Source organism: Apis florea, unplaced genomic scaffold, assembly GCF_048593485.1.
Source record: "Apis florea isolate Af1SG1 unplaced genomic scaffold, ASM4859348v1 contig_2272_pilon, whole genome shotgun sequence".
Classification (NCBI taxonomy): domain Eukaryota; kingdom Metazoa; phylum Arthropoda; class Insecta; order Hymenoptera; family Apidae; genus Apis; species Apis florea.
This window is the reverse complement of record NW_028256549.1, coordinates 495,586-509,366: the sequence shown is the minus strand read 5'-3', so window position 1 is coordinate 509,366 and position 13,781 is coordinate 495,586. Positions and strand designations below refer to the sequence as shown.

At 36.0% G+C, this 13,781-nt stretch overlaps 3 protein-coding genes across 9 annotated transcripts; all 3 read left to right on the top strand.

Moving 5' to 3' along the window:
* The first annotated feature begins 3,828 nt into the window (after positions 1 to 3,828).
* Positions 3,829 to 5,861, top strand: LOC147658369 (glutathione S-transferase 1-1-like). The gene is made up of 5 exons (XM_086917670.1): positions 3,829 to 4,321; positions 4,416 to 4,456; positions 4,532 to 4,673; positions 4,780 to 4,947; positions 5,245 to 5,861. The coding sequence occupies exons 1-5, from the start codon at positions 4,181 to 4,183 to the stop codon at positions 5,398 to 5,400; spliced, it is 648 nt and encodes a 215-aa protein (XP_086773796.1). The 5' UTR covers positions 3,829 to 4,180; the 3' UTR covers positions 5,401 to 5,861.
* A 527-nt stretch (positions 5,862 to 6,388) lies between these two features.
* LOC100872123 (glutathione S-transferase D1) lies at positions 6,389 to 9,968 on the top strand. 5 transcript variants are annotated; one of them, XM_086917665.1, is made up of 6 exons: positions 6,389 to 7,275; positions 8,271 to 8,419; positions 8,515 to 8,573; positions 8,647 to 8,788; positions 8,966 to 9,130; positions 9,712 to 9,968. In XM_086917665.1, exons 2-6 carry the CDS (start codon positions 8,279 to 8,281, stop codon positions 9,856 to 9,858), a joined length of 654 nt encoding a protein of 217 aa, XP_086773791.1. In that variant the 5' UTR covers positions 6,389 to 7,275; positions 8,271 to 8,278; the 3' UTR covers positions 9,859 to 9,968. The 5 variants fall into 5 exon arrangements, with proteins under 5 accessions (XP_086773791.1, XP_086773790.1, XP_086773792.1 ...); XM_086917664.1 differs by having other exon boundaries at positions 7,275 to 7,426; XM_086917661.1 differs by lacking the exon at positions 6,389 to 7,275 and adding an exon at positions 7,298 to 7,536.
* Positions 9,969 to 11,318: 1,350 nt separating this feature from the next.
* On the top strand, positions 11,319 to 13,460 carry LOC100863627 (glutathione S-transferase 1-1-like). Of its 3 annotated transcripts, none has more exons than XM_086917667.1 (6): positions 11,319 to 11,612; positions 12,322 to 12,475; positions 12,653 to 12,711; positions 12,791 to 12,932; positions 13,016 to 13,183; positions 13,251 to 13,460. In XM_086917667.1, the coding sequence occupies exons 2-6, from the start codon at positions 12,341 to 12,343 to the stop codon at positions 13,392 to 13,394; spliced, it is 648 nt and encodes a 215-aa protein (XP_086773793.1). In that variant the 5' UTR covers positions 11,319 to 11,612; positions 12,322 to 12,340; the 3' UTR covers positions 13,395 to 13,460. The 3 variants fall into 3 exon arrangements, with proteins under 3 accessions (XP_086773793.1, XP_086773794.1, XP_086773795.1); XM_086917668.1 differs by lacking the exon at positions 11,319 to 11,612 and adding an exon at positions 11,789 to 12,222; XM_086917669.1 differs by lacking the exon at positions 11,319 to 11,612 and adding an exon at positions 11,980 to 12,121.
* The last annotated feature ends 321 nt before the right edge of the window (positions 13,461 to 13,781 follow it).

Genomic DNA, 13,781 nt, shown 5'->3' with positions numbered 1-13,781 from the left:
AAGGGCGATTATGTAATGGAGCAGGTTTCTGGCTGGTTGAAAATTTATCACTTTTGGCTGGAAACCTCGCTCGTAAAATACATCTGCTCTTAACGGGATATCGATGAAAGCGATCGGTGTGTGTTTTCGAGAACGGCGGCCGACCACCTCGTATAAACTAGCCCCCTCCCCCACCCCCCACCCCTGGAATGTGTAATAAAGTGGATCAATTAAGGCGGGCAACGATGGAAATTTAGATGTTAATTAACCCACAGTCTGGAATATGGATGGTGTTTGGTGAATATAGCAATGGATTAATTTCGCCAAAACGTTCACCCCTCCCCTCCCCACACTCATCTCCCGCTCGAGCGAAAAAAAAGGAGGGAGAATTCGATTTTGGCTCGAAGCTAATTAAATGAAAAACTATTCCTCCTCTGCCTTCCTTTCCTGGGAAATTCGATGAAAATTCTCCCTAAGACGTAAAATCGAACGATCCTCTTCTCGCGTATACATTCGCATAGTTTCGCACGGATATTTGCCCGGCAAAATATATACGATAATAACGATTAAATTACGTTCGAAAAGTTTGATCCGTCGGAACACGGTGGTTTTCGATTAACAAGACGCGTCGATGATTGCACGCAACCCGGATCGTCATAAAAATTAAAACCAGACGTCCCATCTCGAGATCCTCGAGAATAATTCATAACCTATCGAACAAAGCTATTTCTACAAATGAAATATTCACGGTGAAACGAAATCCTACTCCTACGAACGGTATCATCCTATCCCCTCCTCCTGCGTCACGAATCTGCGTCGATACGTAAATTCACAATCGTCGATCAATTGCAAAATTTTGCAAATTCGATCCTTGTTCTCGTATACGCTTTCTCTCTCTCTCTCCCAGAGACGCGGGAAAAAAAGGCGGGAAATTGAAGGAGGATCATCTCGTGGGCGATGACGAAGGCGTTGAAACGAAAGAGGTAGATGCCTTGTTTCCACGAGCGCGGCGGCGGCGGCGGCGTCGTCGATGAGCCGAGAACGATCGTGGCCATTCCATTTTCCATTCGAGTGGATCCGCACGCTTAATCGATAGTTACAGCGCAGACACGCCCGGCGCTAGCTCCGATAACTCGGTCACCACGGAACTTGGCAAGGTCAGCGAGCCAGATGCAAAATCATTTCGCGACGACGTTATCGACGGTCGGCCAAAGGCGATAACCGGTTATCAATCCCGTGCGATTTAACGGGCGATCGATCGATCGATCGATCGACCGCCCGCTAGAACTCCGTCGTCTCTTTCGTTATCGTCCGAGTTCCATCCTCCTCCTCCTCCTCCTCCTCCGTTTTCAATCGCACGATTCGTGGTGGACGAAATTAACAATCGACTCGCTCGATAATTCTTAGAATTGGCAACGATCGAAAGATTGATACCAACGGTAGGTAGGTAGGTAGGTAGGTAGGTAGGTAGGTAGGTACGATTCGTCGGTGGCGCGCTCGTCGAACGGTTTATCGTTCGTTCCGTCTCGTTACGCTTCCGACGACGAATAGAGCACAGCGTTCCTCGTCACGGCCCGTTTGAACAACAACGGCGCAAATAATTGATGAATTTCGCCAATTAAGATACGCGTTATAGACGACGATTCGTCGAATTTACTGGTCGTTACGGAGATCGTGGACAAAGATGCGGGAACAAAAGGAAGAGGGGGAACGAAGAGAATCGATAAGTTTCGAATCGAAAAGAAAAGAAAAGGAAAGGAAAAAAAAAAAAGAAAATGTAAAAACTTTCTCGCTCGTATAAATTCGCGCGATCGATGAAATGATCTATCGGAAAGGAAGGGTAACGAAGGTAACGAGAATCGACGGGCGTTTTCGTTAATAGAAAATATCGTGGGACCGATTAATGCGAGTTTTATTTACGATCGGGTTGATAATCGTTTAAACGCCGATTAAACGAAAATGTCGTCGCGGGAAATGGTGTAGGCGAATAAATTGAAGGTGGGCGCGGTCGCACGCAGACGCATTCATTCGCGGCCAAATTACATACGCTCGTTCGTCGAATAATCGATGTTTCTAGTTGTCCGTGACATCGTTAAAACGACACGTTTTGCTGATGCTCCGACGGTGAAATAATTGGCGCGTGAGAACGGATCCCACCCTATGAATTTATGAACACAACACTATGTAGCGATACACCCAGCAATAGCAATGGCGCGTGGTTATTCTTACGCGCGCGGACGCACAGCGTTTTCACAGCCAATTAAAATTATATCGCGGTAACAAGTCACGTGTAATTGTCCGGTAAAATGAGATCGCGGCCCGGCCTCCCAGGTGACGACGGTAATGAAAGAAAATTTATTGAGATGAACGACCGCGCGCGTTTCACGACCGTACCGCGGCAATTCCTCCCCCTGTATCGCGTGCTCGCCACCCACCATCCATTGTCCTTTTAATATTCACTTTCCTCTGATAAACCGCAATGATATCTATTACGACCGAATTGCATCTTAATTATTTTTCCCTCTCTCTCTCTCTCTCTCTCTCTTCCTTTCACCGCGATACCATCGATGTCCATAGAAGAGAATATAATTTACTTCTCCCCCACTTTATTCTCTTTTCCTCGCTTAGAAGAAATCGATGGGAGCAAGGATAAAGAGAGGGAAGTAAGCTCGTTCTAAATTGCAAAAAACAGAGGCTAAAGAAAAGTATCCGAACTTTTTACGACCAAGATACGAACGAGAACGAGTTCTGTTCGAATGGCTACGAAATATCATCGCATCTCGATTTAAAAAAAGGAATTTTTATAAAGAACGAACGAAGCGCAATGTGAGCAACGGCTGTCGATTTATGGTTAAAAACGTGGATCGATGTAAACACGTATAATATCCAATTGGATTAAGCCTCGATACGGATGGATATAAAACTATACGGAACGATTTACCGTGCAACGATTCGGCTACGATTTGTTGTTACGGGACGGCTCGTTTGTTGTAAAACATCGCGGTTGTTTTCGGTTTCAATAGTAGTAACCGGCCCCATCCAGGCGAAACGTTGTTCACGGATTAATACGATTTCCCCTGTCCTGGCCGTCAACGTTGGCCAACGATCCGCCACCACTCCCCCCCCGTATTCGATAACCCATCCGACGCGATTACTTTTCAGTTTCAATCGCGAACCGACCGACCGAACGCCTTGTTTTCATATCGATCCTGCAGATGCGTTACAACCTTCGATCGCGTTCTACGATATCGTCCATGTTACACTTTGACGCTTATGTTTGCCCTACGCTTTACGACATCGCTATGGCAACTTGATGTACCATTCGACCACGTATTTGCCTTCCCTTCTCTACCCTATTACTCGCTCTCGGAACGAGCTTTAATAATCGACTCTGCCGCTTCGTGCTTCGTTATCTTCGAAATCGGCTGGCCAATCGGCTTAATTAATTAGGAGGAGTAAGCGTTCGCGCGTGTGCGAATGGAAAAAATTTCGTGGAAGGAAAGAAAAGGTGCGAGGAAACGTGATGATTGACAACGTTTAATCGTCGGATTTGGCCGGAATGTTGGGATAGGAAGTTACGTTTGTGTAATAATTATTCGCGGTATTCGATGATTTTCCCCCTTCTGCATTTCTCCTTCTTCTCTTGTGTTTCAAAATGCGATGAATACCAATGAATACCATGGAAATTTAATAAGTTTTCCAATTCGGGGCGTTCCATAAGAATACGTGATGATAAACTTCAACTTCGTTGCGTTCAATTCCATCCAAATGAAGATTGAATTATGGTAACGTCAACAGCGATCGTATCGATATGAGATAATTGAAGAAAGAATCGAGGAAAGAAAGATTGGAAATGGCATTTATTTGACTTTACTTGCCGTAACTCTTTATACTATACTCTTCTGGAAAGGATTTCCATAAAATTCCATATGCAATTTGGTTGATAATCCTTCTCATCCATAGAATTCGAAACACAAGAGAGAAGAGACGGTTAAATTTGTATGCAGGATATACGCATGCAAATACGAAGCGTAGAGAAATTCGAGAAATTTCCTCTATTCTTGATCCACTGTATAAAAATCGTGTGCGGTGACGTTGTCGCAAAGACGTTGCGGTAAAAATAAAAAAGAAGAAAAAGGAAAAAGGAAGTGGAGAAAAATTCCAAAAAAAAAAAAGGAGAAAACAAAGAGAATAGGAAAAGATGCCGATTGATTTTTATTACTTGGCGTATAGTCCACCGTGTCGGTCGGTTCTATTGCTGGCAAAAGCGATCGGCGTCCATTTGAACTTGAAAACGATCTCCCCTTTGAAAGGGGAACACATGAAATCCGAATTTGTGAAGGTAATTCCCTCCCTAGTTTCATTTACGTATGTCCACGCTTATAATAAAACGTTAAAAATTTGCTTAATTGATCGACGAAAACGATGATCCACAGTTGAATCCACAACACGTAATACCGACGATAGACGACAATGGGTTCGAAAGGTACCATCATCTTTCCACATTTTTCGCTCTTTGATAATAATAACTCGTACACGCGCTTGTTTTCAGCCGGCCAATCATGGGATACTTGGTGAGCAAATACGCCAAAAACGATTCTTTATATCCGAGAGATCCAAGGAAGAGAGGTGTCGTGGATCAAATGTTATATTTCGACATCGGCACCCTTAACGAGAACGTGGTTAAATGTTACGTACGTATTTTATACATATATATATATATATCGTGATACTCTTATACCCTATCTTGGAGAGCTATCGTTTTGAAAGCACCGATTTGATTTGATTCGGTGTGCACAGTACTCGATAATATTTTTCGGGGCGCATTCGTTGAAAGAAGAAAACGTAGAAGCCGTGGAGAGATCGTGCGAGGTGTTGAACGCGTATCTCGAGGATCGCGAGTACGTAGCCGGCGATGCTCTCACCATCGCCGATTTTGCCATCCACACGACCATTTGCGTCCTCTTGGTAAGTGTGTTTTCATCCTGTATACACGCGATATATAATCATCTCTCTATCTATCTTCTCTCTCTCTCTCTCTCTCTCTCTCCTACCACTGTCTCGTTTTCTTCTATTATATAATGTTATAATATATATATATATAATTATAAAGGAGACGTGTAAACATTTATTATATAATATAATTTTATTATAAGATATACAATTATAAACGAGAGACAGAGGAGAACGTAAGCAGAGATGATAAAATAAGATAATTCGAAGAATGATACATCTATTAAAGGCATCGAATGTGTATTTTAACAGTGTTTTGGCTTCGATATCGACCGATACGACAATCTGGCAACTTGGTACGAACGTTGTAAGAAACTTTTGGATAAATTCGGTTTCGAGGCTGTGCACGCTCCCGGAACGAAATTGTATACCGACTTGTATCGGGCGAATTTGCAAGAATCTAGTTAAAATGGTTTAGAATGGATGTACCGATGATCGAGATTAGACACGAAACTGTAGCGTTGTAATTCGTTGTTTTCGTTTAACGAGATTCTCGCGTTCGAGAAAAAGAAAATAGAAAATCCCGTTGCAACGGGAAAGTTTGTGGAAAAATTCTCTCTCGTCGAGGGAACGTAAATGTTATCCTCGATCGTGAAAAATAAAACTGCACTTTGAAAATTGCAATGTTAAGATTAATAATGTTTAAGACGGTTAAAGTTCACGTATTAATCGATATCTTTTGCTTCGACTTCTTCGCATGCGAATTCGAGAAATGATCAACGAATCGAAGAAAACAATTCGTAGAAAGATGGTATCTCTGAGATAATAGAATTAATCCTCCAACCTATTTAACCTAAGCAAATATTATTATACTATTGTAAAATAACGTTAATACGCGTATAAATAAATATTCGAGTTTTATAAATATATGACGCAATTACGAAATTTTCCGGTCGGATATACCATTATCATTGAGCTGTTCCACATCTTGAAGAATTCAATCAAGGTTGAACAAAAGATCGCTGCTTTTTCCTCGACCGACCTCGGTTCAGCGTGTCTGAAAAAAACTATTGGCTACATTGGATAGGATTCCAATATTTTTCGCGGTTAAAAAATAAAAATAAACTTGATTCAATGAAATTGAAAAAAAAAAAAAAAAAACGAAATGGAATCATCAATTTCAAAGGAGGATTTCAAAAAAGAAACTCCTCCTTCGTGGAAATGATACTTTTATCGCGCGAAACGATCGAATATATCATTTTTTGAAAAATCATCTATCTTAGTAGTGTCTGCCATCTATCATTATCATTCGATGCGTGAGTAAGAGGTATATACATTTTGTCGTATCATCGTCTTTATCTCACACGAATGCTATTAATTTTAATTAACGTTAGAAAAAAATTGTATAACTTTCCCATTTACATAAAAGTTGCATATTATCTTATAAATGGTTTAGCGTGGCGCTTGGAAACGTATCACGCGTGAATACGTATTGATATTCGTATAATAATGAAAAATGTAATAAATAATGTTCGTGTAATTCGTGATAAATTGTTGTTTCAAACGTTTGGAAAGAGAAAAATCTAATACGTACAAAGTCTTTTTGCGCGAGGAAATTTTTAAAAATCGTGCATCTTTTCCTATCGCGAGCAAAGTTTTTCTTATTACTCAATCCGACTTAATAACGCTAACCGCAGATTTTCAATCAAATCATTTTCTCAAAGTAAAAATAACGAAGATTTTATCGACTGTCTGGTTTTTTAATAAAAATAAATTAGAAAAATTTGTTTAAAAATAAATCTAAAGTAATATAAATTGTTGTTGAAAGTATAATGATAATGATTATTATCGCTATATTATGAAAAGAAACTTCTGATTTGAAATAAATTATCAGCGTAAAATGAGTTCGATTCTTGAAATATAATTATTAATCGCGTAGAAATATTAATGAATTCAAATTTTTCAATTTTTTAATAATAAAATAATTTTTTTAAAACTTTATAATTCAAGGTTAAATTCAATGCACTATTATTACCGTGACACGATAATATATTTACCGTAATATAAACGTATTTAAACATTTACGTAACTTCACTTCAAACGATTATTCCAATGTGTCGTACATTGTTTATTTATGCAATATATCTAATAGATACTATGTACGTAACAAGGCACGTAAATAACAGTTGAGATAGAGCGCGGTCTCGCTTTCGTGGAAAACAGAGATGATTGATCCTATTCGAGAGATCCACCAATCAGAGGCTTATTCTTCTCAAGGGCGAATCGCTGAATCGGCCGCGATACGTTCCAACTGAAAGGGATGAAAAGGAGCAAGGAAGCAAGGTGACGCATTGTTCGATCGTCAGTTGAAATCGGTCGAGTGTGCGCAATGCTCGATTCAAAAGGAGCGTGTATATGCCAGCATGTATAAAAAGATTGAGGAGCTTACACCTTTAAATAGTTCGTTAATTATCTCGCGGGACAACAGTGCTCGGTATATAAATTTACTTTGCGCGCCTCTCTCTCTCTCTCTCTCTCTTTCTCTTCATTTGTTCTGTCACAAATCATCCTTGTTTTCGTCGCCTCGAGTAGAAAAACGGTCCGGTACGCAATTTCAAATGTTTCACCCGCTGTTCAGTTTCTAATTTAATGTGCGTTAATCGCCACGTTCCGTCTACGTTTCCACGTCCACGCCTACAATTTGTTATCTTTCTTTCTTTTTTTTTTTTTTTTTTTCCGTTTTAACGACCGATATTCGAATACAGACATGTTGTTCTCGAGCAAAGTTATCGAATTGATGCATAGCGGTGACGGTGGATCAGGTTGGAGAAAATTGTTCTTTTCTCGAATACGAAAGGGTGTAATATTTAGAAGTTCTTGACTGTACGTGTAATCGATGTCGATCGTGGAAATATGTATTTTGTTATTTGAAAAATCGAGAATTGAATCTTGGCGAAAAAAATCTTGGCACTTCGATAAAAAATTCCACGAGAATTATTTATCGAATAAAGTAATGCGGTATTGAAAGTATTAATTAAGTTAAGAACGATGAATCAGCTATTATATAACAAAGTTTTTATTTAATAATTGCACTTAATTCTTACTTTACTCGTTTTCTTCGTTAATTTTTAAACAATATATATATATATTTAAAAACACACACGTTTAAAAACTATTTAAAAACAATTTACGTTTGTATTCCTTTTAAATAAAGAAGTGTTGAAAAAAAAAAAATGAAAATTAATCAACGGTTAATAATTTTGCGTACCAAGAAATCATTCATTCATTCGTAATTGATCGTCGAATAAAACGAATGTTATTTACATCGCGTGTTGCAGAAATTAAAATGCCGATCGATTTTTATCAACTTCTCGGAAGTCCGCCATGCCGTGCAGTTGCATTGACGGCTGCTGCTTTTGGTATCGAAATGAACTTCAAAAAGGTTGATTTGTTGAATGGAGAACACTTGAAGCCTGAATTTTTAAAGGTACGAAATATCATTCGATTGTTTAATCTTCCGAATCGAAACAAAAAAAAAAAAAAAAAAAAAAAAACGAATGTTATGAACGGATTAAATCGTAGATGAATCCACAACACACGATACCTACGATCGATGATAACGGTTTCTATTTATGGGAAAGGTAACTTTTGTCCACCTTTATTTTTTTCCTCGAGAAAACTCTTGAATTTATCATACCGTTGTTTCCCTTTCAGTCGAGCCATTATGATGTATTTGGCGGACCAATACGGCAAAAATGACTCCCTGTATCCGAAGGATCTGAAGAAACGGGCGATCATTAATCAAAGATTATACTTCGACGTGTGCAATTTATATAAATCGTTCGCGGATTATTACGTAAGTTATACAAATTATTCGATTATTTTTTTTTTTTTTTTTTTTCTTTAAATTATACAAAACCGTTCCGAACTATTTTCTATGAAAGCAAACGATTTTATTATTCGTGAGTATTCGTATGAATGATGAAATAACAATAATAATAATGATAATAATCGGAAAAAATTTCTTCCCCAGTATCCTATGATTTTCGCCAAAGCGGCCAAAGATCAAGCAAAATACGAGAGCATTGGCACGGCACTTTCGTTGCTCGACAAATTCCTCGAAGGGGAAAATTATGTAGCAGGAAAGAATATCACCCTTGCCGATTTAAGTATCGTGACTACCGTCTCCACGATAGAGGTAACACGTTTTATAATGTTATCTGTTGAACAAAAGTTTTGAACCAAATAATTTTTAGTTTAGTCCAAGTCGATCGTTAAGATAACAATTATTTATTTCAACAAAATTGTGTAGCCCAACTCTTCTGTTGAACGTTAATAACTGAAGTAAGAAAAATCTCGAATAAACTTACTTTTCAAGTAATTATTTATTATTAAAACGCTTGAATTGAAACGTTTATTATTCGTGGCTGGTATCATTGTCGATCCGCTTTTCGTATAATCTCCATTCGTTTCCCCCATTACAATTATTTGCGTTTATTGTTAAGTTTCGAACGAACGAACTAAATTATCGAAGTAAAGTTTAAGTAACGTTAAGTAACTTCGACTCAATTAAATTTTCCTCGTTCACCGATAAATATATACGATTGTAAATACGTTACATTGTGTCGCTTTGCGTAAATTCTAAAATTTCATCACGTTGGGAAATATCGTATTTTCGGATAAAAAAATTACTCGATACTTTGCTCGATCTACGATATATTTATATTTCTTTTAAAAGGTTTTACAGTTTAACAAGTGTGTGTATCGTTCTTGTAACAGGTGATGGATTACGATCTCGGCAAATATAAGAACGTTACGAGATGGTTTGCAAAGATGAAATCGGAGATACCGAAATACGAAGAGTACAATAACGCTGGATTGAAAATGTTCAAAGCGTTGGCGGACGAGAAGTTGTCGAAAAAGTAAACAAAATGGGATGAGATAAATTGCGTTTAATTATTTAATTTCTTCTTCTTTTTGTTATTATACGAAAAATTATTTTATTACACGAATAAAGAGTTATCGTTGTCCTTTAAGGATTGGATCCGATCTTTAGTTCTTAATCTTCCAACCAAATTTACTTGTCTTCTTCTTATCCTACGAAACACGTCGTAATTCTCGATAACTCGATCGAAAAATATCGATATTGACTTTTGCCGATTCCATTTCTCCAATAATTTCCCGAGAGCGAAAAATTTCACCAGGATGGATCGTAATGGATAAAATGCGAATGGATAAAATTTATTTAGAAAATAAATCGTACGTGTCATCGCATATTTTTCTTTTTTTTTTTTTTTTTTTTTTTTTAAAGATTTGAACAAATTGTATTGAAATCCGAAATTATTAATATTCGAAAAATTACGAGCATTTTATAATTCCTAATCGACTCGTAACGGTTCGATCATTCAAAGATTATTAACATTATCGCGTTTACCATGCGGTAAATAGTGGAATCAGCATCGAACAGCAAATTAATGAACCTTGTAATTATAGAAGCCACTTGGTGTTCGCAATGCGGCCAATTTACTTCGATAGTGACCATCCTTTTGTTTCGATGTTCATTTGCTAATTACCCTCGATCTCGGTTTCAGCTACGTTTTAATTACAATACAATGGTTGGCAAAACTCTTTAATCGTTATTTCCTTCCTCTTTTTTGCCGTGATTAGTCGACAAGGTTAAAAATAAAGATAAAAAAGAAAAAAAAAGAAACTTTCGAATCTTATCGTGAACACCTTGAAACGAAATATAAGAATAATTTTGCAATAAATTTTAGTTAAAAAAAAAAAATAAAAAATAAAAGAAAAAAAAAGAAACTTTCGAATCTTATCGTGAACACCTTGAAACGAAATATAAGAATAATTTTGCAATAAATTTTAGTTAAAAAAAAAAAATAAAAAGTAAAAGAAAAAAAAAAAGAATTTTATCGTGAACACCTTGAAACGAAATATAAGAATAATTTTGCAATAAATTTTAGTTAAAAAAAAAAATAAAAAATAAAAAAAAAAAAAGAAACTTTCGAATCTTATCGTGAACAACTTGAAACGAAATATAAGAATAATTTTGCAATAAATTTTAGTTAAAAAAAAAAAAATAAAAAGTAAAAGAAAAAAAAAAGAATTTTATCGTGAACACCTTGAAACGAAATATAAGAATAATTTTGCAATAAATTTTAGTTAAAAAAAAAAATAAAAAATAAAAGAAAAAAAAAAGAAACTTTCGAATCTTATCGTGAATACCTTGAAACGAAATATAAGAATAATTTTGCAATAAATTTTAGCATTGTTCGAAACTTGTTTAAAATTATACACACACACACACACACACACACACTATATATATATAATTATAATATAGCTATAGATGGAACGAGCGATTTCGCAAACTCGCAAACTCTACACTCTCAATTCTCCAATAAAACGGAGTCAATAAAACAGCATATATTCCGTTCCTCTTTCCTATTCATCATTCGTAAGAAATTTTAAAAAAAAAAAACGAATGATAATCATTTTCGTTACGCATCTTGTTTGTAAACTTGTTTTTTACGAAACAAATTGATGATCATTTCTTCGCATCGTCGCAGTGATCGTTGTTATATTCGTCGATTGTAAAAAATTCGTCACGAAAGAATTTCTCGAAGAATTTCAACAATTAAATTCTAAATTCTAAAAAAAGATTTCAGGTAAGAAGATTGATCATATATCACGTATATCAAAAGTTGTTCGTTTGAACAAGTTCAATTCGTTTAATTCTTTTTTTTCTTCCTTTCTTTTTAAATTCGTTTCACTTCTTTTCGTTGTTCGTACGTATATATACTTGAACCACCTCGCTTCCATGTATCGATTATTCGTTAATGGCGAATACACGTAGTCGAATACACGAATAGCCCGATTCAAGTACACGTAACACGAATTGAAAAATAATGCCCTGTCGATTATCGTTCGATTGAAAAAAAAAAAAAAAAAAAAAAAAAGAATTACGGATTATACACGGAATTATATATAAATCGAACGAGGGATAAAACTCACTGTTGCAGAGTGAAATTAGGACAAGGATTCTTGGCATTGTTTGAATAATGAACGAACGAACACAAATTCAACACGAATTACACGAGCGATTACACGAGAAATTATTTACACGAGATAATTCTCTGTAACTCTCTGCGTGTATGAATGTCGATTTTCTCTATGGGTATTGAAAATCTAGTTGCAAAACTAGTAGCTAGAAAAAAAAGGAATATAATTTTTTTGTATTATATTTCAAAGTTGTTCGAATTGTTAATTTAATTATATGTAAATTATATCAATTATATCATCCTAATATTACTTGTTTATTACTATTATTGAAACGTAATATTATATTTATACATATATATATTTTTCTTTTTTTAGTTGAACAAGTGTTGTGACTATGGATTTGTATTACACGCCTGTGAGTTCACCTTGCAGGGCAGTTCTGTTGGCTGCGGAGGCGATCGGCATCTCCTTAAATTTGAAGGAAATCGATATATTTGCAAATGAACATTTGAAACCGGAATACGTGCAGGTCGGTACGACGAAAGTATATGTATAGAAATCTTGAATATCGTTAGATTCGTGTGATTCGGATGTGAAAAACTTCAGATGCCCAATGCTTCCTTCCCATTTCGTTTTTTCTTTGTTCATGGATCCCAAATTTAAAGTGATTATGATATATATTTGATCGATTACTATTCTGTTACAGTTAAATCCACAGAAAACTGTTCCATTTCTTGTAGACGGTGATTACAAACTAACGGAAAGGTTTGTAATTAATGAGTCATATATATCGCGGTAATTAACGTTAATTCCATTTCTCTTATGTCATCGTTTCGTTTCCTAGTCGAGCTATTATGTCGTATTTAGCCGATCAATATGGTAAAAACGTTCGCCTGTATCCACGAACACCAACTGGTCGAGCTTTAGTCAATCATAGATTACATTTTGATATCGGTACTCTGTATAGAGGTATGAAGGATTATTACGTAAGTGTTCATAAGAAAATATATATATATATAATTATTATTTAAAAATGCTCGTTGTCTGAAATGGAACAAATTTATTTCAGTATCCAGTCGTGTTTGGAAAGACGAAGAATTATAATCCTGAATGTTACAAAGTACTCGAAGGTGCGTTTGACGTTCTGAATAAATTTCTGGATGGGCAAGATTATGCCGCTGGACGCAATTTAACTATCGCTGATCTCGCTTTAGCTGCCACTGTATCGACGGCAGAGGTATTAGGAAGCTATGTTTAAAAATTAAATATTAATTCGGAAATTAAATAATAGCTATTGATCATAGATTTTCGGTTTCCAAGTGGAGAGATATATTAACGTTGATAAATGGATGAACAGGATAAAATCATTCGCACCGGGTTATCGTAGAGCTAATGGGGAAGGATTAGAAATATTAAAGAAATTGATTGAAGATTTTAAAAAGGGCTAATGTATATAAATATTTGTGGTATTAATTTGTATAGAATAAATTTAATGATTAAAATTCAATAATAAATTGTCTTTTTCTTTGGATATTGCGTCTAAACGTGATCACGCGCCAAGAGCAAGCATAGAGAGAGCAAATAGTGGGAGAAGGACAGAGATAGGGTAAAAATTCGAAATCAACGCCATCTCTAGAATGCCGAAAATAAAACTCGATACACAAAGACAGAAAATAATAGGAGAAGGATAGAGATAGAATAAGAATTGATTTTCAACGCCATCTCTCGATTTGCCCAAGATATCATTTCATTGTCTTTCTGCAAAATAAGATAGGTAACAGAATAAGAATTTAAGATCAGCGCTATCTTTTAAAATTTTTAGAAACATGTTTTTT

Bases quoted from the DNA above. Each gene is read 5' to 3' on its own strand.
- LOC147658369 (XM_086917670.1), top strand. From the start codon at position 4,181: ATGCCGATTGATTTTTATTACTTGGCGTATAGTCCACCGTGTCGGTCG. The intron at 4,322-4,415 runs GTAATTCCCTCC...GATGATCCACAG, and splicing joins TGAAATCCGAATTTGTGAAG to TTGAATCCACAACACGTAAT. The intron at 4,457-4,531 runs GTTCGAAAGGTA...GCTTGTTTTCAG, and splicing joins CCGACGATAGACGACAATGG to CCGGCCAATCATGGGATACT.
- LOC100872123 (XM_086917661.1), top strand. From the start codon at position 7,356: ATGTATAAAAAGATTGAGGAGCTTACACCTTTAAATAGTTCGTTAATT. The intron at 8,789-8,965 runs GTAAGTTATACA...TTTCTTCCCCAG, and splicing joins AATCGTTCGCGGATTATTAC to TATCCTATGATTTTCGCCAA. The intron at 9,131-9,711 runs GTAACACGTTTT...TTCTTGTAACAG, and splicing joins CTACCGTCTCCACGATAGAG to GTGATGGATTACGATCTCGG.
- LOC100863627 (XM_086917667.1), top strand. From the start codon at position 12,341: ATGGATTTGTATTACACGCCTGTGAGTTCACCTTGCAGGGCAGTTCTG. The intron at 12,712-12,790 runs GTTTGTAATTAA...TTCGTTTCCTAG, and splicing joins GATTACAAACTAACGGAAAG to TCGAGCTATTATGTCGTATT. The intron at 13,184-13,250 runs GTATTAGGAAGC...TATTGATCATAG, and splicing joins CCACTGTATCGACGGCAGAG to ATTTTCGGTTTCCAAGTGGA.